General features: G+C 37.2%; 3 protein-coding genes across 3 annotated transcripts; 2 read left to right on the top strand and 1 right to left on the bottom strand.

The window, feature by feature from the left end:
* Positions 1-552: 552 nt before the first annotated feature.
* On the top strand, positions 553-6,761 carry slc5a2 (solute carrier family 5 member 2). Its single transcript, XM_043258580.1, has 15 exons — positions 553-768; positions 881-952; positions 1,088-1,192; positions 1,266-1,325; positions 1,409-1,513; positions 1,600-1,705; positions 1,967-2,047; positions 2,702-2,910; positions 3,002-3,137; positions 3,221-3,328; positions 3,694-3,844; positions 4,720-4,888; positions 4,980-5,195; positions 5,277-5,412; positions 6,119-6,761. The coding sequence occupies exons 1-15, from the start codon at positions 622-624 to the stop codon at positions 6,331-6,333; spliced, it is 2,016 nt and encodes a 671-aa protein (XP_043114515.1). The 5' UTR covers positions 553-621; the 3' UTR covers positions 6,334-6,761.
* Positions 6,762-7,348: 587 nt separating this feature from the next.
* fbxo46 (F-box protein 46) lies at positions 7,349-13,204 on the bottom strand. The gene is made up of 2 exons (XM_043258581.1): positions 12,801-13,204; positions 7,349-10,360 (listed from the first exon to the last, which is right to left on the bottom strand). The coding sequence occupies exon 2, from the start codon at positions 10,241-10,243 to the stop codon at positions 8,246-8,248; it is 1,998 nt and encodes a 665-aa protein (XP_043114516.1). The 5' UTR covers positions 10,244-10,360; positions 12,801-13,204; the 3' UTR covers positions 7,349-8,245.
* Positions 13,205-15,919: 2,715 nt separating this feature from the next.
* On the top strand, positions 15,920-24,737 carry coq8b (coenzyme Q8B). The gene is made up of 15 exons (XM_043259572.1): positions 15,920-16,043; positions 17,252-17,430; positions 17,808-18,137; positions 19,206-19,272; positions 19,391-19,462; positions 19,541-19,660; positions 19,863-19,948; positions 20,803-20,943; positions 21,046-21,127; positions 21,236-21,329; positions 21,909-22,050; positions 22,693-22,800; positions 23,115-23,180; positions 23,471-23,557; positions 23,694-24,737. Coding segments are annotated over exons 1-15 (1,872 nt in total). The 5' UTR covers positions 15,920-16,042; the 3' UTR covers positions 23,991-24,737.
* Positions 24,738-24,799: the final 62 nt, after the last annotated feature.

The raw sequence follows: 24,799 nt of genomic DNA, 5'->3' as shown, positions 1-24,799 counted from the left end.
GTGCGAGATTATTAACCAGGCTTTAGTGACACAACTGATGCATTCACAAGCTAATCATCCATTAAAAAGAGTTTATTCCGCCTCTTCTTACTTATTTCCAAATACGGTTAGAACTGTACAGTTCATTATTAACATTATTAGGCGTCGTCGAGAAACACAAACATGTCAATTAAAAACAAGAAAATGCTATTCTGTTTTTATCAGCTTTATGAAAAACCGCGCAAAATAATATATAATTTATCTGTTGCTTTAATGTTAGTGTAATAATGCCTATATGAAAAATTCTAAAGTCAAAAGTTGTGAGAAATAACAAGCATTATAACGTTATTAATGAAAATACTTCAATTGCAGTATTTTTCATGACATTTTTAATGCTTTTTAATCGTAAAATTCTATCGTTAAAGTACTACAATTCAAGCGCTGCATTGTTTTGCTTTTTTACCAAAAGTACCGCGGCATTAGTTAAGCATTCAAAGTCTTTTCTGAGTGGCTAGTAATAAGTTAATTATTGTTAATATTATTCCTTCATCAGCTTTTTTTTGCAATGTGGGCAAAGATCACAAAGTTTACCCTCAAATCCCGTATGAAGAAAAATCTTCCTCTTCAAGTGCCTAATCTCGGATGCTTCGTCTTTTGTCATCTCATAAATCATATCGGCTGTCTTCAAAAATGGAAAACACTACAGCGAAGCATGTAACCATCAACAATCCAGCTGACATCAGTGTAATCGTTGGCTACTTTCTGGTGGTTATTGCAGTAGGAATTTGGGTTAGTAAAAGTTGTGTGTTTTAGCATTTTAACAGTTGATGTGTCTGTTAACTACTTTTTTTAATTCATGTAGAATGTACTAAAAAGAAATGCCTTCTCTTGTTTATCTTAGTCTACATTTAGGACTAATCGTGGTACCGTAGGTGGCTACTTTCTCGCAGGTCGGACCATGGTGTGGTGGCCTGTGAGTATTAAATACGTTTCATTAAAACTGTAGCTTTTAAATGTTGAGTCACACTCTTTTGTCGATATCTAAGCTGACCAAAGCTTGCAATGCTTTCTCCTTCTTCTACGTATTTCTCTCACGCCACACACGCAGGTGGGAACTTCTCTTTTCGCGAGCAACATCGGCAGCGGTCATTTTGTTGGTCTTGCAGGAACGGCCGCTGCGAGTGGAATAGCTGTCGGGGGTTTCGAATGGAATGTAAGCTGCATATTTAAATGCAGAAAAAATATTCTTTATCATTAGCGCAATTCTAATCAGATCCGTTTCACAGGCATTATTTATCGTTTTGTTGCTGGGCTGGGTGTTCGTTCCTGTTTATTTAACCGCAGGGGTATGTTCAGTTTATTAATGGGACATTTTAGATTCAAATAATTCATTTGAGTGACTTTTTTCATTATTATTATTTTGAAAAAGGTGATTACGATGCCTCAGTACCTCAAGAAAAGATTCGGAGGGACTAGAATTAGCTTGTATCTCTCTGTCATCTCGCTTTTCCTTTACATCTTCACAAAGATTTCTGTAAGTATAAAAAGCTGTCCTGATAATATAAAACGCTGAAGAATCATACTGTTTGCACTCAAAAAGGACTCTCTCACCTAACACAGGTTGACATGTTCTCAGGAGCAGTTTTTATACAGCAGGCTCTTGGCTGGAATATCTACGTTGCAGTGATTGCTCTGCTCTTCATAACAGCGCTTTATACAGTCACGGGTAAAATCGGCTACTGATCCATCTTAAATTCTCCCTACATGGCTTTCCGCCTTCGGCAGGCATTTTCATCTGAAGGGACTTTGAAATCCTAAAGACAAACAGATCTCAGCTCATGCCTTTCTTGGGTATCAAAGCCATGACCGTGGCATCATCATGTGTCGGTTTTGGACGGATAAAGTATTTTCTTAAAGATATTAAATAGCCTTTTTGAAACAAATCATCTGTTAATACGTTAAAATTTGACGTGCGATGTCTCTGTAGGAGGACTGGCTGCACTGATGTATACAGATACCGTCCAGACTTTTGTTATCATTGCGGGAGCCTTCGTCCTCATGGGATTCTGTACGTACCAATCGCTTTTTTAAATCTTTGTCTCATCATTATTCACGGTTTGATGACGGCTTACATATTACACAATTTAATGAGAGGCGTGCTCTTCGCATTTATTTATTTGGTAGCACCTTACAATGAGTTTCCACTAGTTAACAACATTAGTTAACGTGAGCTAATAATAAACAATACTTCTACAGCATTTATTAATCTTGCTTAATGCTGTATTGCTGTATTGTATTTTTATTAACTAAAGATAAAGACTGTAATAAATGTATCGTTCATTGTTTGTTCATGTTAGTTAATACATTAACAAATTATACCTTATTGTAAAGTGTTACCACTTCAACTAAGTTTAAGCACTTAGTTTAAGTTTAAGTGACTGTTAACCTATATTGCATAAGTATTCAGCCCACACTTATGAACCAGGTAAAGGATATGAATATAATAGCCATGCGCTTACACAGGCCAGCAGGCACAGTTGTATGCCAGCACATCTGGAGAATGTGATCAGATTTGTTTGCGTCAAAATCATACTGCACCTCATAATTATGCGATTTATCATTTTTTTTAACATGTACAAATACATGTGTAAGTAACTTGCCAGTACAGATTAACTACTACATTATAAACTGCTACTTGTGTCGCCCCCATATTTGTCAACAGCCTTTCATGAAGTTGGAGGATACAGTGCTTTACTGGATAAATATAGTGTATCTTTGCCATCTCAGAGGAGTAATATTTCTGAACAGTGTTACACTCCACGTGAGGATGCCTTTCATTTACTTAGAGATCCCACGACCGGGGACCTGCCATGGCCCGGCGTGTTATTTGGCATTGCAATTATCGGTAGCTGGTACTGGTGTACCGATCAGGTAAGGACATGGCATTTTAAGGTTAAAGGTTATAACTCTGTCATCATCCTCGCTTAATTGTTCACATCACATTACATCATGTATACTACAGGTAATTGTGCAGCGCTGTTTGGCTGCCCGTAGTCTGACGCATGTAAAGGCGGGATGTATATTGTGTGGGTACCTCAAACTGCTTCCTATGTTCCTCATGGTGTTTCCAGGCATGATCAGCAGAGTGCTTTACCCTGGTATGCATTTTAATATATATAATTCAACATGTATTTATAATTACGTTCTTGATCAAGGAATACCAATATAACTTATTTTTTAGACGAAGTAGGTTGCGTGGAGTCAAGCGTCTGTACGAAAGTTTGCGGCACAGCAGTTGGCTGCTCCAACATCGCCTACCCCAAACTAGTGGTTTCTGTAATGCCAACAGGTAATCATAAGAATCAATTTTTCCAGTGTTTTTAAACTGGATTAACTGAATTAAAGGAACAATTTTTGGAAATAGACTCATTCTCCGACTCCCACAGAGTTAGTTAAAGTTGAGATTTATCAAAACTCTTTGGTCGTTTTTGAACGCGTGCTACTGGTCTAACCGGATTCAATGATCTATGCTATGCTAAAAGTGCTATCATCAGACCTGGAGATCGGCTGAATCAAAAATGGTAAAACTTAACTGTTTAACTCTGGGGAGTTGGAGAATAAGCCTATTTCCAAAAAAAGCGGAGTGTTCCTTGAATTAAAAAGCTGTTCTGTTCATGCTCAGTTTTCTTTCTTCTCTAATCAATTCCTAAACAGGTCTCAGAGGTTTAATGCTGGCAGTCATGTTGGCAGCTCTTATGAGCTCTCTAGCCTCAATCTTCAACAGCAGTAGCACTTTGTTTACCATGGACATTTGGACTCGTATTCGGCCTCAAGCTAGAGATAAAGAGCTCATGGTTGTAGGAAGGTTTGTAACCATTTAATTAATATCTGTAGTAATAGGGCATATTCACAGTAAGGTTTTCCTGTTTAAGAGCGTTGAGTTGACCACTTATGAGTAATAATATACTTTTTTTTTTTTCTCAAACTGCGATGAGATGTTAGATCAGATGAATGCGTAATATGCCAGTTTGATTATTTTGATGGTAGCCTTTAGACAGCTGTTGATAAGTAACTCTGCAACTATGTGTCAACTAGCCTTCATTAGAGTATTAGTAGTGTGTCTGTTAAATATATGGAAACACTCCAATAACTCTCAGCACCCAACCACTCACAAGATGTTGTAAGGTAATGTGCAGATCTTAAATAAACGAGATATGATATAGTCCATTGTAAAAGGAGTAGATTATATATGGTGCTCTTTGTGTGTTATAATAATCATACTTCATCATATCTCTTTAAAAGTAGTATGTAAAAATGTATTATATTATGTATTGTATTATGCATTTGTTATAATGCATTCAGAACACCCTTGTAATATATTATAAATACAGGCTTCACAGAAAGTGTTACTGAATTTACTTACATCACTTGAATCAAGCAAACTATTTTTATTGTCTGAAATCAGATCATATCACAAAATCCAATCTTAGTTTTGACCTGGATCTGCCTGTTTGTATTTTTCAAAACTTTTTTGGGTTGGAGAAACCAACAGAAAAGGAAGATGGATTACCTTATCCTGGTTACAAAAAAAATTGGATTTCCAAATCCAAATAATTCTGATCCAGAATTCTGATTGTGATCTTTTTTAAACAACTGGCTACTCAAATATATTTCACGCATGCTTAATGTCCAAATTCACACAGTATTTTGGTTTCTTTCTTTCTATTCTTGCCTAAACAGGGTGTGGATACTCTGCATTGTCGCTGTTAGCATTTGTTGGATCCCAGTTGTCCAGGCAGCCCAAAGCGGTCAGCTGTTTGATTACATTCAATCTGTAACTAGCTACTTAGCTCCACCGATTGCATCTGTCTTCTTCCTTGCCATTTTTGTGAAGAGGGTCAATGAGACAGTAAGTAACTACTTTGAACATATTGTTTGTTTAATGCCACATCAGAACACAAAATGACTAAAAGCTTGCGTCTTCACTTTTCGCTCCATAGGGAGCCTTCTGGGGCCTGATGGGAGGACTGGTTATAGGTCTGTGTCGTATGGTACCCGAGTTTGCATATGGTTCAGGAAGCTGCCTTAACCCCTCCAGCTGCCCAAAAATTATATGCGGGGTTCATTACCTTTACTTTGCAGTGCTGCTCTTTTTCTGCACCGCTATCCTGGTGCTTTTTGTAAGCTACAACTCTCCACCCATAGAGGACAAACATGTAAGATGTTTTATCCACTGCAGAAGCTACTTAAGAATACTTCTTTGTATGTTATAACATTTATCTATTCTCTGTGCCAAGCTCCATCGACTTGTCTTTACCTTACGCCATTCTAAAGAAGAAAGGGTCGATCTGGACTGGGAAGAGGAGGAACGAGGGAGACAAGCTCGAAGAGAGGCAGATGAAAAGAAAAAGGATGAAACTGAGGAGGATCAAGGTAAGATGATTATTTTACAATCATTTGTAGATAAATTTTTTTTGTATGTTTAGGGCTTGTATGTTCATCATGCAGTTTAGCTCCAATCCTAATTAAACATCTGACTCAAATAATCATAGTCTTAAAAGGAACACTCCACAATAGCACTTTTAGCATAGCTTAGCACAGATCATTGAATCCAGTTAGACCGGTAACATCACGTTCAAAATTGACTAAAGAGATTCAATATTTTTCCTATTTAAAACTTGACTCTTCTGTAGTTATACTTTTTTGATTATTACACTGGAATGAAAGTATAGTTCCTAGTCATATCAGCCTAGAAAATCATAACTTTCCTCTGGTCTTAGTACACAATATAACAACAGAAGAGTCAAGTTTTAAATAGAAAAAAATAGAGCGAAACTATTTGGTTAATTTTGAACTCCATGCTACTGGTCTAATCAGATTCAATGATCTATGCTATGCTATGCTAAAAGTGCTATCACCAGACCCTGAGATCGGCTGAATGGATTCAAAAACGGTAAAACTCAACTTATTAACTCTGGGGAAGTTGGAGAATATACCTATTTCCAAAAAAAGTAAAGTGTTCCTTTAAGGATTACTTAAACTTTCAGGCAAGAGGTAAACTTTGCAGAACCTTTGGCCATCCAGAAGCAGGATTAAACACCCATAGTGTGGCTCAAACTAAATTTGCTCTTTGACATAGGTGAACGTGGTGACAGATCCATAATGATGAAGATTGTTGGCTGGTTTTGTGGCATAAGTGATACTCAGGCTCCAGAGCCCACAGAGGAGGAAGTGACTGAAGCATCTAAACAATTACCTGACATAAGTGAAGACCCACTGTGGAAGAATTTGGTCAATGCTAATGCTCTAATAATGATGTCTGTGGCTGTTTATTTTTGGGGATATTATGCATGAGGGTGAAACAATGATCATAGTATAAAAATCAGTGTTTCCCAACCCTGGTCTTGGTATCAGGATTCTCCCTAATCAAACACATCTGTTTCGACTCATCAGTCTGGAACCCTCTGAAATGAGTGCGTCAGATAAGAGAGACATCCAAAGTGTGTACTGTTGGGAAACACTGATTTAAATTCTTCACACAATAGAATCAATGACTACCTGACACATGTGTGTATAAAGTCATTTAAATAAATGGTAGTTAAATCATTTTAGAAGTATCATTAAAAGAATAATCAAGATACCTTATGTTATGGAATAGTTTTGTTTTTGTGCTGTAAGAATAAAAAAAAAGTCCTGATAAATCTGATAAAAACATCACAATAGTACACAAATGATCCACAAACATCTAGGCAATTAAAAGCAGTGTTTGAAAAAAAAAAAAATCTTGTTGAATTTTACAAACATGCAGCCCTTACTTCATAAAGACATTATTGCTGGAGTCTTGTAGATTGTAATGTTTTTATCAGATGTTTGAAGTCCAGTTCTGACTGCATCTTTGTTTGAGTCGTTCCATTTTTTTCCCGACAAAGAAACAAACTCATCCACATGATGGATGGCCTAAAAGTGAGTAAATGTTAATTTTTTCAGTGAAATAATTTAAACGTCACTGAAATAAAAGCTTATGTTAAAAGCTATTTTTGCTTTTGAAATTATGTTTTAAATAAATTACCGTATAGCCTAAATATAATAGGTGCACTATGGAAGAATTTAAAGTAAAAGCGAACAATTCCGATAACTAGTAGATCAACAAACAGAATTCCACAATTAACTTGCAGTTTTAAGTTTCAACCACAGATGGTGATAGAGTTCCATAGTGCACCTTTTATTTATACCCTAACACACCACTGAAATGCAACAAAACTAAAAAAAAAAAATATGTATCAACTAAATGCAACAAGATAACTTCTAGAAATAAACTGAATTACAAATATTTGACTGTTGCATAAACATGAAAAGGAATAGCACAGACTCCAGTTTTAAATAACTTTTATTCACTTTAGAGGCAAAGATTCCCAAAAGCAGATTGACGGTGAAACCTATAACGGTCTCCCAAACCAGAGGGATCAGCATCAGTGTTTCTGTTTGTAAGATTTCACAGACTGGTGGAATGAGCAGAACGAACAGGGTTAAGGCTAGAATCAGGTTTTGAGTTGTCCTGTTCTTTGTTGTTTTTCTTTCAGCCACATGAAGCTAATTACTGCTTTGGCAAAAGCTGCCTTTGCCAACAAGCACACAGACAGCCTGGCAGGCAAAGAAATAGGTAAAAGAAAAAGGTTTGGTCAAGAAATAAAGACTGATTTCATAAATCAATTTGAAGGAGAGAAAATTAAAGTCCAACAACAACAACAAAAAAAAAAAAATTCACTCACATTCACACCAAATAACAGAAAAATCCAACAAGCAGTCAAACTGCTGATTACAAAGTGACATCAGGGATTTGTAAAGTGACATCATTTTGCGTGCTTTTGACCAAAGGAACAGCAAATTAAACATGACAACAACCCCTGAAGTTAAATTCGCAAGTCCTGTGTCTAGCCTACAGGGTTTTTTTTTTTGCAAGGTTGGGGTCAGAATCAGAGCTGGTCTTCCAAGATTGCCATAAGAATTTCAACCAATTCAGAAATACAGTCTCATGCAGCAGACTACCTTATTTAACCAGCATTGGCTCTCAAATTTCAGAACATTGGTCTGCGCATGAAGGGACCGAGAATTAACTACGGTGCACTGATAAGAAATGATACTGACAATGATAGCAAGGTTAATAAGCTATGACAGAAGAGGCTAGCTCAACCATAAATAGTACAGTGGCATGAGGTTTCAGTAGAGCGAAAACAGGGAGAGAAATGACAATCCCTTACAATCTCCTTTACCTCCCATCGTCTCTTTTGGCGCGGGCCTGAACCAGCTCGCATGGCTGTACCCAGTTGTTATCGTGTAGCCCAACTCGACAGCCAGGTGTGTCCTTATCGGTGCGCCGACAACACATCCAGTAGGAGCGTCCATAAGGCAAGTCGTGGTGGTAAGGTTTAGGGTGCCAGCGGCAGAGCGACACATCTCCCCGCTCATACTGCCGCTTGCACTGCTTGCAGGGGTCGTCACGGTACAGTGGGTCCTGGTTCCAGCGAGAGTCTGTAGCACGCACGCCGTAGGTCTCGATCAGGGTCTTGAAGTCATGGCAGGTGCATTTGAGGGCCGCTAACGATCGGGTGGGAAGGTAGCTGAAGATATTGACCATGATGTGGTCTGGAAGCGAGAGCATGTATTGCCGTGGTTCCAGAAGCCGCTGGATCTGACAGCGAATCTCAAGGAAGTCATGGGAGACATGACGGTAGAGGCGGCAGAACGGAGGATCAGAACAATCATCTACATTTGCTAGCGGGGAGTCTGGCCTCTCTACGGTAGCCCCCACTGGCCCGTTGTTGTTTGCACAGTCTAAAGACCGCATCCCACTGTTTACCGCTGAGCAACTCTCATCTTCAGTAGCTGGTGACTGCAGAAAGAACAGCTGGCCAGGAGGCGGGTCCTCTGAGGCATCAGTTGAATTAGCCCCATTGGGCATAGCAAAACAAACAGTCTCTTCTTGAACATTCTCTGTGCTGTCCTTCCCATAGAAGACACATTGGTCTACTGCACCCGTGACCACAACCTCAACGTGAAAGCCAGTCACCCGCTCTCGAGCAACGGCTGCCTTCTCCCCCGAGGCAGGGTCTTGGTTAGGATCTGGCGTTGTGGAGGAAGGCCTGTCAGTGATGCCTTCTCCAAGGGGATCAGCCTTTGGCGAGCCAGCCAGGAGGGCACCTGGATCTCGAGATGAAGGACTGACCAACTGGTAGAGGTCACAAGTGATCTTTTCTTTACTCCTGGTTCCAGCTTGCCCCCCTCCAACTCCACAACTCATAAACATACATTTGGGCCGGCCGACAGGTTCAGACTGGGTGCGAGGATCCAGACTTGACACCCGGAAAGCAATGCGGACTTCCCCTCGTCCGTGACTTGAGGTGCCACCCACAGAATCACCTGTGTGAATGCGATCTCTTCCACTCAGCTCAGGCCGTAAAGTTGTACTGTCGAGATTCTGCTGCCGAGATTCAAACTGAGCAACAGCCTGGGCAACCCGTCGAGATTCCTGCTGTTGCTGCAACAGATCAAAGTCACTTTGAGAAGTGGGTGCAGATGAAGGGGGTTCTGAAAGGATTACAACAGGTTTCTGATGGACTGTATAAGGACTAGTTTGTCCTTGCGCTACCATCCCCTGAAGTGCCAAGGCTGTACGCTGTTCAACAAGAGCCACCATTTCGGCTACAGAGAGCAAATCTGTCTCACTCACTCCAACTCCATCCTCGGTTGAGCTGGATTCTGTGGGTACATCAACGACAACATTTTGAGCTCTAGTGGGAGGTTCGTAAGAGGAACAGCGACGTCGCCGCTTGGCCTTGGTACAATCAGTAGCCCAGTTTCCCTTGACTTTCATGGCACTAGGCCTGGGAATTCCAGCACCATTACACTGGTGAGCAACAAAGAAGGCAATTTTCTCCTTGGTGTTGCCTGGTTTGATGACATACCAGGTATCAAGCAGCACCCTGCCATCTTCCATCTGTGAATTTGGAGAGGGTGAAGCAGGTAGTGGTGGAGCCAGAAGGGTAGAAGCAGCATCCGGTGGAGTGTTTTCAGTGCCAACATCCTCATCCTGCTCCTCAGTGACACCATGGGTCTCTATAGTTGTAAGGCCCGAATCATCAGCCTTGCAGAGAGTAGTAGTTGTTCCATTGCAGATTGTACCATTGCTGTATGGCTTATTCTGGGAGTAGGTGCCAAAGGGGCGTGGGCACCACAGCCGGATGTGGGAAAAGGTGTCACGGTTCATTGTGAGCCCATGGGGAGCATACCTGCCTCTATGCTGGGCAGCTACTCTTCAATTCATCACTCATTCTCACTTTTCAGGTCTGCAGACTCCAGCCGGACAGATTACTCCATCTGAGGACTAAAAGAAAAAAAAAAGGAAAGACTTAACTTCACTGCATTCATGTAACTATGTTAAGATGATCAGAATCACAGCATGAATGATCATTTTCTAGTAAGTCCTCTCTACTGATGAAGTCATGAGAGTGATGAATCATCTGAAATGAACGTGAACACACCCATTGTTTTCCAAAAATGATACATTATGTGCTGAGCAGCTTTGAGACATCTTATCTTAGCCATTACGTTGAAAATCGAGGGTCCTGTTTTTGCCATTTGCACAAGTTTGTGTGTAAGCTTTTTACAACTAGTCTGTTGATTGAGATTTTATTCAGTAAATTCAAAAGCTTTATACTTCTAAATCTCTCTTAATCTTGAGCACAAGCTAAACCAAGTTATTTTTCATGAATTTGAATCATATTGGAAAGCATTACTGCCATCTATAGGCGTTTGGTACAAGACCAGGAAGACAAAGGATAAGATTGGGCTGACAAACTACAATCAATTCTATTCATTTGATGACCTATACAAATGTCAATGAATTTTAGTAGTCAATTAAATTGATTAATCATCCAAACTAACAGGAACAGACATGAGCAAGCTACTAAAGGTGCTTGTTTAATCTCTACAAGAAGCAATCCTTTTACAATTCCAATTAATCAGTTTTGCCTTTAATATAGAGTTAGTTTAAAACCTTTTGTTTAGTGTGGTTATGTTAAATAACACTAAAACCATTTATTAAATGAGATGTCACGGATTCCATTCCATGCCAACACATGTGGTACGCAATTATACAATCAGTTTGACTTTTCATACTGGGTGGCCACAATGCTCTGCAACAAAACCCACAATTTCTGTGGCAAATAATCAGCACAACAATTTATACATTTTTCACGCACCATCTAAACCTTTGCCAACAGAGACAATGCTATTATAGGCGGAGGAGGACCAGTGTTATTTTAGGACTTCTTATATCAAACATTACATTGAGACACAACGCGTCTTAAAAATGATAATTGTGAAACAGCAAACTAACTGGAGTATAAAAGCCTTGTTTATAATCATTTGCAGTTATGAAAGACCTTGCAAAACCAATCACAACACTAGTATTAGCCTCTAAAAATGCTTTCTGGCTACTATTTTTAGTCTGCAGTGCATTTGAAAAACATTTCATATTGCATTTGAAAGATGACACTACATGCCTGCTACACAAGTAGTACTATAAAAATCTGATATTGAAGTTCCAATAATATATCATACAGTAAATATTACTATACTATTCTATACTACTGGTATGTGTGCGTTATGTAAACATCAAGAAAAAAAAAATACTATTGAGAACCGAACACACACACAAAAAAAAGCTCATTGTGACAAAGAACAGAGAGATTTGATGACTCCAACGAGCTTACAGATATAATCAGCACAAACAAAATGTTAAAGGACTTGTTAAACAAGTCTGTTCACGAGATGATTCACTCAGGAGACTCTGTGCACCCCATTTTCTGAATGCCAAGTTAAATGATTTTTTAATTACCGCCGTTTAAATGTTAATATGACCACACAGCGTTCTTCATAAAGTCCTAGAAGACGACACTACTACTTGATCAGAATTAAAATCACTGGATCGAACGATAATCAAACGATCACCAAGAGCAAATAAAAAGATAAGAACAGCAAATATTCCCGTTGCTGAAACTCTCCCTCGCAAAGATCTCAGTCCAAACAGGAAGATATCATAATTGATTTAATATGCAATTCTACGATCATGATATATAAGTGGATTATGCTGTAATTTATTGCATCTGTACGTGTTTTTCCAGCTCTCCTTCTGTTCACCAGGCCTACTCATCAAGTTAATCCATGGCTTGTCTTAACGTAATCGCTTGCCATCTTCAGTGCTTTGCTTTACTTTCAATTAAGACTTCAACTCAACACAGCAAAGAGTCGAAATAAAGACAAAGCGTTTGGGATCATTTGACTCGAGGCAGTTAAAAGCTGATCAGCTAACTAGCTACTGCAAATTGTTAGCCAGGTTTATAACATCTAAAAAGCGAGTGGACTTCTCTGCTTTAGTTTTAATTAACAATCGTGTCAACTCAAATAACAGCTAGCAATACAACTAACACTACCATATCCTCAACTAAAGCGAACGGGTTTTATTGCTATTGTTATATATCTGCGCCAGTGTGTAATTAGCATATGTTTAGCTAGGTTAACGTTAGCTAAGCTGTCTTCATGAAGTGGAAGCTCAGCTTGCCGTCTTTCGTATTGTATTTTCGTAACTTGGCAATTTCTTTTGCATCGCACGGTACAAGTTCCGTAACTCTTTAGTGGGACGGGTTCACATTTTTGGTTTTGTTAAACGTTTTCAAACATTTCCACTTGATGTCATCATCAACAATAAATAATACACCAAGCTAAAACAGTAGCAGCTCTGCTAGAATTATTTCTCTGCTTACCTTCTTGCGAGACCAAATCTCCGCCGGCGTCGACAGCTTTATTTTTGTAACAAAAAAAGTGCCTGTATCGTTGAATTTAAGCCAACGGCCCTTCGGTTTTCTCTGTGTGGTTATGAAACAATCAGAGATGAAAGCTGTGGTCGATAAGGGTTTGCAGGTAGACTGTTAGCATTTGTGAGCTAACTCGAGAATGAAGCAAAAAAATCCCAATATTGATCTGGCTGTCAACGATGTATGCCTATTGTGAACACAGTAATATGTTGGTAAATACCGTGTTTTAAGAAAAAACGACCGTCTCTGTTGTTCAACCAGAGTTTCAATACTATTTCACCAAAACAGAAATAGTTATTAGGTCCTCGAAAAGCAATTGAGGAAGGCCATTTTGTTGACAAGCAGCTGCAAAACGCTAGTAGCCAATGGGGAGAGAAAGTTGATGGCATGCCCATATATGGATGTTCAGGCTCCCCCTCTATCTCTACACCCACAAAGAGGAAAATTCTTCTAACTCATTATCATAATGACCAGCAACGTCTTTCACTTTTACTACATTTCACATAGAAGCCAAAGTCAGGGCAGAAAAGATCATTGCAGGCTCATAGGTTCTTTTTGTGCTGTACCGAGCAGTAGATAACAGTGATTTCAGGTTGCACACAGTTATCTAATATTTACAGTAAGATTATGATGTCCGGTGATGCACAGACTGGATGCAAAGATGCGCATGACACTCACAGCACGGTTTCTGTCAGGCTACACATTTCCAAGCGTTATTGTGATTAAAAAAATGTAATCATAACCAAAACATTGAGAATAAAATATATTTCAAAAGAACGATCAGCTAAAAAACTAAAATCATACTTGCATTTTATTTTTTGGAATACTATTTGGTGCAATTATTCATTTAAAATGTGTTATTATAAACAACAACAACAACTCTTAATTGTGAGTGTTATTTATTTAAATTGTTAATTTGTCTAATTAATTGTGCTTGTATGCAGTCTAAACTACGCCCAGATCATATTCTCTATAGTTTAGTTCGGTCATAGTCCATGAAATAATAATTATTTAATCAAAATAGAAATGCATTTATTAAGGCCTACTTAGTATTCATTGTTATTTGTCGACAAAATAGTTTCTTACAATGAATTAGAAATGAGCGTGATGATTTTCAAACGGTCAAATGCCAATAAATATCAATCCAATACGTTTATAAGCAGCAATGCACATCATGCAGTGTATGCGGTGCACGATATGTATGGATGAAAGATCTGGGTATGTGCGGTTCTTCAATACGGGGACTACATAACAGCTGAACAGTGCAGAGGTGGCTGTTAGGAACAGTAAGGAAATCTGTTCCCATATCACAGTCAGAAACATGACACAGACTGACATGTTGATTATGCAAGGGCAAGGTGAGCTTGGAGCTGCTAAACTAAACACACATATCAGGGACTGAGATGATAAAAAGACAAGACGTTCAGCTTATAATACGGCTTTAAGCATATCGTTTAGACATGCAAGGCAAAGTTGACAACACACAGTCACATTAAGAAGTGTAGAAATATATTGCAACCTTTCATTGTTACACAGTTGTATTGTTAAATGTAAATAATTGATAAAAAGCACAGGGGATGCAAATAAAACCATAGTTGCATTCACAGCAGACAGTTTACTATACGGAAAGAATTCAGTTCGTTTAGTATTCACGGATTTAATCCACAGTGGTCCATCACAAATAGTTTTTTATTACAAACACAATTACAATTACTACAGAACAAACTCCACTAAATGTTTATTATTTCTTGTTTTTAAACTATTTAAATATATAGTTTAAAGTGTGTTCCAAATTTGAGGTTGATATCAACCTCAAATTTGGAACACACTTTAAACTATATAATTATGCTTTGATCGAGCTATTTCCCAATATATAAAATAGTACGATTTTGTTTGGGCGCAGTACCACATTTTCTCCATTAGATGCCAGCACACTAGTTGACACGTGGTTGGTTTGTAGTTTCTCACACACACACACGCACACACACACACACACACACACACACACACACACACACACACACACACACACACACACACACACACACACACACACACACACACACACACACACACACACACACACACACACACACACACACACACACACACAGAACACGCAGAACACAGAAATAAAGCTAGTATTTGCATTTATAGCCCAAACTTGATACACTGGCACCATCTGGTAAAAAAATAGTAAAAAAAAAAATTAAGCCACTGCTAACAGAATAAAAACCTATTAATAAAAATAATAATTTTACGGCACTGTGATAAAGAATTGCAGTTTTAATAGGTTTTTTCTCAAAAGGTACTGAGAGGAACATTTTTTGTACCTAGTGCAAATAGATTTAAATTAAAGGAATAGATTAAAGGAAATGGGGGTGAAATAGTACAATTCCAATATAGATATACACCTTTATGCAGCTTTATATTTACACTTTATATTTTATACTTTATTTTATTTTCTATACTTTGTACACTCTTCTTTATATATATATATATATATATATATATATATATATATATATATATATATATATATATATATATATATATATTTTTTTTTTTTTTTTTTTTTTTTTTTTAATTCCAACGCTGGACGGTTGTAAAAAACATTTCACTGCATGTCGTACCATGTATGTATGTGTATGTGACAAATAAAATTTGAATTTGAATTAGCAATAACACAGGAAAAATGATAAAAAACTGAAAAGGGCAAAAAATGTCCAAAAGGGTGAACAAGGGTTAAACTTATTCTAAACCTAAGCGGAATGTTAAATGACTAATTCATCTGGAAAGTCGTATGAATGTCACTTCGCTCCGCGTGCTGTGCTTCACTCAAAAGGCATCAGTGTCATTTTTAACTGCGTTTCTCACCCCGGCCGGTACACAGCGTTATTTCCATCCGTTCATTGGTTACTGCGCCGCATCGGGCACGCCCCTTGTGAAATCCTATTGGCCCAGTCAAAGCACGTGAACGCGTTCGCTTTTCGTTCGTGATTAGTTGATAGCAGACAAACCGCCAAAAAACCATCCTCTTTTTGACGCATGCACATTTGGTTGGCTGCGTCGGCTGTCAATCACCTCGTGCTTTTCAATTCCGTGTCCGGTAGCGGTTGCAAAATAAGTGGAGTGTGGAGTGGAAAGGACACTTCGCACAGACGCTGAGAAGAGTTTGGTCTTTCAGCAAAAGTAAGTATTATTGCAGTTGGAGTAACTACACTGTTGTGCTCGTTTATAAAGGCAAGCTGATGTAACAACAGCGTAAAATGAAGTGCACGTGGGTAATAATGCGTGCTTGTATTCAGGCCATGTCATCTTAACTTGTGTATTTTGACAATAATGTTAATGTCATGATTGGATACATTTTAATACTGTGATATTCAATAGTGTTATTAATGTCTGTGTCAGTGAATTGGAACTTGGGACAAAAAAACAACAAAGACAACAACAAAAAAACAACACTTTATAAATAGTCAACTTTACATCAGGCCTAATTGCTTAATTATAAATGCACGTGCATCACTATGACAAGCAAAGCGAAATTATAAAATTTTAATTTGATAACAACCCTTGGCTAGAGTAACGTGGATGCCCAATTTTCACTGCAGTGGTGGCCCCCTTCTGAAGTGACATACACAGATTGTTTAATGCTGCTCAGAGGTGGCATTAATGCATCTGCATATCAATTTCCATGATATACTTTAATATACCAGGGGCAAGCATAATTTAGGCTGGCATTTGTGCAGCATTGTGGTTTTACACAGAACTTTGAGCAGGCAAAGATCAGCCGAAATTATCCGTGTAAAGACACCTCGAAACCGTTGCTATTAAAAATACGCAAATAAATAATATCAGAAGAAGTCATTTCATATTCTTTAAGACTGCTCTGTGTCTGCATTGCAGCTAAATGCTACTTTAGAAGTGCCTCTGTCTATATATTTTTGATTTAAATCGTAGGCAGCAAGGGTCAGAGCACAGAAGTGTAGTTATGACATTGTTAAAATGGTCCGTGTGACATACAAGAACAATTTTTGTGCGCAAAGAAAACAAAAGACTCCATATTTAATCAAAAATATCTTAATCGCTGTTCTGAACATAAACAAAGGTTTTATGGGTTTGGAATGTAATGAGAGAAAGTAATTAATGGCAAAATGTACATTTCTGAGCCTTTAAGTTGAAGCACTTCATTACTAACACTGTACTAAAACTGAAATTAAACCTAAATAGTATTCTTATTAGTGTTTGTGTATAGAGACAAACCAAAGCACAAATAACAAAAAAAATATATTAATGAAAATATATGCATAAAAACTAAATAAAGTCATTAAATTTCAGTCATTAAATTATGGGTCAGGGCTAACATCTGCGCCTGTGAATTTATTTATGCTTTCCCCCAGTGGTGTTGGCTGAAGTGCTCCAGGTGTTGAGGGGGGCTGGCAAGGTGGGCGCTGCCTTTGCCACCAATCAGGGTGAACAGCTCAGGATCATAGCCTGCAACTCGACCTTTGGTGCAGGGGTCAAAGCCGCGCAGGAGGCAGTTGAGGGCGTGATGGGCACTGTGATGGGAGCAGACGTGGTTAGTGAACACTCACACAAGAAGAGACATTACACTATATTGGCAAAACTATTGGGTCACCCCCAGATTTGACTACTTTAGTTATATCCATGAGTGCAAATATTAATATTAAAGCATATAATAATATTCTAGGGAATTGTGTGCTTCTAATGTTTCTTCTAATTGCAACAGTTTGGACCGGACCCTTTTCTATTCTGTTATAACATAACAATGCCTCTGTGTATAAGGCAAGGTTAAAAAGGACTGATTGAGTCAGTCATTATAAAACATAATTCCCTAGAAAATCGTTATATGCTTCAACATTAAGATTTGTACTAACGTAGTTGACCCAATACTTTTGGCAATATAGCGTACGTGTGTCAAATTAATATTTTCAGACGCCCAAGACTGAAGAATTCCCTGACATTGAGAAGTGGGAGGAGGTGGACCCAGATGAAGTAGCTAAATGGGCTGTGGGCTCTGAAATGCCACCAGAGTTTTCCAGCAAGGATGGAAGGGAGGAAACTTCAGAGATGCCTGTTGGTGCTCCTACTGGCACGGTCAAAAGAAATGGGTGGCCTGCTCAAAGCACTCAATTTTTGCATGCATCAGTGTCTCATCATCCTATTAGGTTTGTCCATGACTCGATGGTTGCCAGGTTAAGCCCTGAAGACATTAAAAAGGCAAGGGAGGCAAAACAGAATTTTACAAGACCCGTACGACAAAAGGTGAGGACAATTAGGATGTTGTTTTTTAAATTAATCTTATAATTATAATATAGAGAAATACACTCATAACATGGTGTTTTTAAGTACATGAGCATTAATTGGCTTGCTTCCGAAATTAAGACCAGAAATATGAAAATTCATTTATTGAAAACATTGTCTGCAAATAAATAAAAACTAAACACGGAATATTTACTAATATAAGAAAAAAAAGAGTGCAAAAGGACATTCTAAACTGAATTGCTAAAAATGAAAACAAAGTTGAAATGAAAACAGAAAATCAAAAAACTAAATTAAATTCAAAATATTAATAAAAAAAATAAATAGAAAGTATTTCATACTAAAATAATACTTTTTCTTGTATGGCATTTTCTAATGCATTTGTCTTTTAATTCCAAGTATATTGTTTATTCTGTAAAAGTATTTCATTTGCATTAGGGCTGTACGATTAATAGAATATGATTATGTTTGTCTTGTCTGTGATTTAGTAGTAAATCTCCATCATGTGCGTTCAGACGTAGCAGCATTTACTACACAGCACTGACAGGCTACGCAAAATCGCATTCGCAGACGATGTATTTGTACAACAATGAAATCAAAGATGACGTTCTGCGCTAACAAGCTGTTTGCGTAGCTTGTCAGTGAACTACGGCTCTGTTTAATAAATGCTGCTCTTATCTGAAAGCGTTTAAAAACAATCATATTAATAACATGTTTTTACTGCAAACTCCATTCATAATGTTTGAAATAAATACTTCTGTCAGATGAAGCGGCTTCTTGCGTAGAATTATTATTTCATAGTATTCTAAACGGTGATAAACACTATATAGCATTGATTGAGCACCGATTAGCATTGTATTATTATATACTTTATTAGAATACAAATGATTATGAGATGAACTTAGGTAAACTATATAATGTGGCAGTTGTGTGTTTGTTAGTTGAATCAATGATGGTTAAATCGGTTTATTCAGCTTCATCCACAGGGATTTCCTGGATTTCTTCTGTGGGGTGTACTCTGTTTTTTTTTTTAATGAATTTTACTCTCACTATGGTTTTGATTCCTTGCAGCTTAGTGAGCGAGCGAGAGAACGCAAAGTGCCCGCAACCCGAATAAGCCGACTGGCTAATTTTGGAGGTCAGTGATTCTTCAGTTTTATGGTGATTGTCACTAGCACTGCTATATAATGGCTGTTTATAATATTTATTTATTTGTTTTTTTAATTTATTTATTTTGTTTTTCCCCCTTTCCATAGGATTAGCTTTCGGACTTGGCATCGGTGCTATTGCGGAGGTTGCGAAGCAGTCTTTTGAAGGAAAACGCTCAGGTAATATGTACTAGCTTGCTCAAAAGTGTCGACACCCCTTTGTTACTGGGTTCCATTTCTGGGGTCCTTCTCTTTCAGATACGGGGGCTCTTTTAGACTCTCCCCTCCTGTCAGAGGCCAACGCAGAGAGAATTGTGGACACGCTGTGTAAAGTTAGAGGAGCGGCCCTCAAAATTGGACAGATGCTAAGCATTCAGGGTACAGAGTTTTATTGTGGTTATATACTTTAATATACCAAGTGCCTCCATTTCTTCATTTTTCTCCCTTTTTAAGAGATTCAGCTTGAAGTTAGAAGCTTAACCCTTTCTGATGAATATAATTTAGAGTGTTTTAAAAGCGCAAAAAGGGTACATGGAAAATTTTTGTTTTATTTATTATAATTTTTTTTTGTCGTCAACAGATAATAGCTTCATTAACCCACAACTGCAGAAAATATTTGAGAGGGTTCGACAGAGTGCAGACTTCATGCCAGCCTGGCAAATGCATGTAAGTTATGTTATAAACATTATCAAGGATTAAAAACGTCCTTGATGTCTTGCTGGAAAGTTAACTTTTGCTAACTAGCAGCTTCGATATGAAAACAAAAAATGCTATTAAAACGAAAAAGAATTTTCGGTCACACTTTTTATTAGGTGGCCTTAACTTATATTAAAAAATGATGTAACTTCAAGTTAAAGTGTAAAAATATGTACACATGTATGTACTCAATAAGTGCATTGTATCAAATTATTAATGTAAATGTAAGTACGTAGTAGTTGGGACCGAATTTTCTTAGCAATTTTAATTTTATTAATATTTACAGCAGGTAAAATAAGTAGCCTATTGAACATGTCACCATTTTTTTTCCGTAAGTCATTTTGGTATATTTCTGAATATTTGTAATATTTCTATTTGGTCTTGTTTTTATTAATTTTAGTATTTCAATTTAAAATTGAATTTAGTTTAATTTTTTAATTTAGCTTATTTACTTGCCAAGGAAAAACATATTTGGTTAAGTTTTTCACTTTATAATTAAGTGTTTCCATTTTATCATTTCAGCTTGGTTTAAATGGAAAAAAAAAAGATTATTATTCAATTTATTTTATTTTTATTTTATTTTTTTTGTAGCATTTGTTTTAGTTAACAATAACAGCAGTGTTTTATAGATGGGCTTTTTTTGCGTTCCAGCCACAAGGGAGAGTCAGCGCTCTTTATACAGCTGAGCTAGCAAGTGTTCGTGACCGTAATAACAGTTGTTAGAACTCCCTGATAGTGCTTTTTAACTGACGTTTATCAGATGTTGTTAAATTCACTTTTTGATATCTCTGCAACTGATGTCTGCGTTGAAACCCCTTGTGCAGAAAGTGCTTGAGGAGGAGTTAGGGTCTGAATGGAAGGAGAAACTCTCATCATTTGAGGAAAAACCCTTTGCCGCTGCCTCCATTGGTCAAGTGCATCATGGAGTCTTGCCTGATGGGAGGGAAATTGCTATGAAGATACAGGTATTAGCCGGAAGTTTTTAGAATCTGGTTTCAGAGTTATGCATGTAAACATTCATCATTAATAATTTTTTTTTTAAGCTAATTGTCTCTGGTTAACTGCAGTACCCTGGCGTTGCTGAGAGCATTCGTAGTGACATCAACAACCTCATGTCTGTTCTGAAGATGAGTGTTGTGCTGCCTGATGGTGAGCGCTGGCAAATGCTTCTGTTAGTGTAGTCAGAAATCACGCGTTTAATATCCCTGTTGAGTCATATTGTGTGGGATATCGCTAACAGGTGATTTATTTTACCAGGTCTATTTGCTGACAGTAGTCTTGAAGTTCTACAGAAGGAACTGGCATGGGAGTGTGACTACAAGAGAGAGGCAGAATGTGCAAAGCGGTTTAGGTAGGTTTGTGTTTCATACATTTATAGCTACGCTAATGTTCAAAGTTGGAGCTTAAACTCTGCAGGACACCGGCCCTTCAGGATATCTATCTATCTATCTATCTATCTATCTATCTATCTATCTATCTATCTATCTATCTATCTATCTATCTATCTATCTCTATGTATTTATTACTGTGGTGGTAAAACTGGATCTTCAGCGTCATTACCTGTTCTTCAGTGTCACATGATCCTTCAGAAACATTCTATTATGCTGATTTTCTGCTCAAGAAATATTTTGCATTATTAGTGTTGAAAATAGCTGTGGTGTTATTTCTTTCAGGAGTCTTTGATGAACAGAACGTTTAAAAGAACGGCATATATTTGAAATCGAAATCCTTTGTAACATTCTAAAATTATAAATGTCAATTTGATCAGTTTCATTGTTCTTTCTGAATAATAGTAATGTAATTATAAAAATATTGGTATATAACCCCAAATCAAATCATATGTAGAATCATATTTTTATAAATCTGCACTTCTCTGTTTAAAAATACATTGCAAAAATCTTTACACGTCGATTAATTTTGTGACTCTCAGGGAGTTAGTTGAAGGTGATCCAGTATTCGTGGTCCCTGAGGTTTTTGATGAGCTGTCGTGTGGTCGTGTGATCTCTATGGAGCTGGTTCATGGAGTTCCACTGGACCGCTGTGTTGACTTGAATCAGGACACTAGAAATGAGGTGGGTTCAATGAACTGATACTTGCTATAAACTTTTGTTTGATTTTATATACAGACAGACATACTTATATGGGTAGTTGACTTATATGAGTCTTGTGGTGTGATGTAGAAAAAAAAGCTTTAATATACAAATAGCATAAGAAACGTATCTAAAGTTTCGGTTACAAATAGCATGCAAGGGGTTTATCTTCGATGTTAGGACATTTTTGCTGTCACCATAGGACACATTAAAAGGTCAGCTTCCCCATATATATATATATATATATATAAGCCAAATGATTTAAGGTATTACTTCACTACAGAATTAATCAGTCATTTGAACGAATCAAATGAATAAGCAACTCGATAACTGAATCATTAAGACATATACCACCACCTACTGGCCGTTTTTTAGTTTTATTATTTATTATATTATAGAAATAATATATTTCCATAGTAATAATAACATGAATGAAATAAAAATATTATATTTTAAATATATTTCTTACATCAAGGATAGATGTTTGCATGCCTTTTTTGGTCATTTGTTACCTAAACATTGTGTAAATAATTATTTCTTTTGGTTCGGAAATATTTGGACTGCTTATTTTATTGTTAAAAGAAAATAATAGAGAAATAATTCTCACTTGCCTTTTTTCTGTAGATCTGTTTTAACATCCTGCAGTTGTGTTTGAGAGAGCTGTTTGAGTTCCGCTTCATGCAGACAGACCCGAACTGGTCCAACTTCTTCTATAACAAAGAACAGAACAAGGTGAGCATCTGATCAAGACAATCATAACCCACATGTCTATTATACGTTTATTCTGTAAATCTATTTAATTGATCACCTGTAGTTTTATATTAACACATTCAATTCCAAATGCTGCTGCAGTTTTTTTTTTTCTCATCAACTCCTCAAATAACAAAAATTTATAAGTTTCCACAAAGCTATTCTCAACAAATATTTTAAAGCATTGCAGTGTTTACTGCAAAAAATGTTTACTGCTAAAATGCTGTCAGGGCTTTTCACTTTTCAAAAGTGAAACCAAAAGTACAACTTTAATAATTTGATCTTTATTATAACAGATATATCTGTTGGACTTTGGAGCATGTCGAGACTACCCAGAGTCGTTCACTGATGATTACATCCAGGTACACCTTTTTTCTTTAAACTTTTTATTGGTATGAATGTAGTAGGAAGCGATCAAAGGGTTTTTTGATAGACTTTCGTTATTAATGGGTATCTTTTATTATCAATATCATAGATAAGTACAGTACGCAGATAATTTTGGGTATACATTTGTGAATTGATTAAAGAATTGGCAATGTAAGATTAAGCCAAACCTACTGGTTAAAATAATGGAAAAATATTTCTATTCTGTTCTTTCATTTTATGTCCATTGCTTTTAATATGTGTAAAGTTATCCAAATTGTCATTTAAGGTGGTTCATGCAGCATCAGTCGGAGACAGGGCTACTGTTTTGCAGAAATCGAAAGATCTGAAGTTCCTTACCGGTTTCGAAGCCAAGGTTTGATTTTTAATATTCCTGTCTCGCATCGTTTCTATTCATCTCATATATTCTTGTTGTTTCCCTATAGGATCAAAGCTATTACTTTTTATTTCTCCATTCTGCAGCTTCTAAACTGTTCTATCGCTCTCTTCAGGCCTTTGAGGACGCACACGTAGAGGCAGTCATGATCCTCGGCGAAGCGTTTGCTTCTACCGAAGCGTTTGACTTCGGCAGTCAGAGCACCACGCAGCGCATCCAGAGCCTGATCCCGGTCATGCTTCGACACCGTCTCACCCCTCCTCCAGAGGAGTCCTACTCTCTGCACCGCAAAATGGCTGGCTCCTTCCTCATCTGTTCCAAGCTGAAAGCCCGCTTTCCCTGCCGAAACATGTTCCTTGACGTTTACAATGCCTACCAAAGTAAGAGACGGGAAAGATGCGCCCAGATTTAGACTGGTGGAGTTTGGACTGTGGGAGATGGCACTACAACCAAGAGCGGCGTTTTCTTGTATGTGTCGTAGAAGTGAATTTGTTGTATGTTTTATATGTGATGTTCACTCAAGAACTCGATGTTAGATGTTGAACTTCTGAGAGACATTGTTTATTTGTAAATCTGCAAATTCAGTTCAAATGTTTCATAATTCTATATGTCCAACATTGTTTATACTTTTTTTTTTTTTTTTTAAATTTAAGTTTAAACAACGACAAACACGGCAAAATGCTCTCAAACTTTATCACACACACTCTGAGGGAAAAGGTGTATATATGTAGGATTTGCTCAAAAATCAGTGTTACGATTATTGCCAAGCTTTTAAAATTAATATTAAACGATCAACAGAATTTCCTTCAGTGGCGTGAAATGCATTTAACAATTGTAACAGTAGAGTTTTAGATGGGACAATTTGATTTGACATCATGTTGCTATTTATTTCACGTTAGGAAAGTCATTTTGTGCAATATGTCACTTTTCATCGTTAAAAGTATTTAAACAGTCACTGTAAACGGTGTTTATTATACTGACTAGAGTACGTAAAAAGAGCAATCATATTTAATCTAACATTAAATCAGAGCTTTCACCCAGATATTCTGCTTGCCTGTTTATTCAGCAATACGTATTTATTTATTTTTGAAATGCTCGCAGTGTGAACTCCAATTTTTCATGTATTCATTTATAAATAAAGCCAAATAATTAAAATGCATTTGAATAAAAATACCTCAAAAATGATACATTCAATTATATTATTTGTTTCAATGTATATGC

Source organism: Puntigrus tetrazona, chromosome 15, assembly GCF_018831695.1.
Source record: "Puntigrus tetrazona isolate hp1 chromosome 15, ASM1883169v1, whole genome shotgun sequence".
Classification (NCBI taxonomy): domain Eukaryota; kingdom Metazoa; phylum Chordata; class Actinopteri; order Cypriniformes; family Cyprinidae; genus Puntigrus; species Puntigrus tetrazona.
This window is presented reverse-complemented; position numbering and strand designations above follow the sequence as displayed.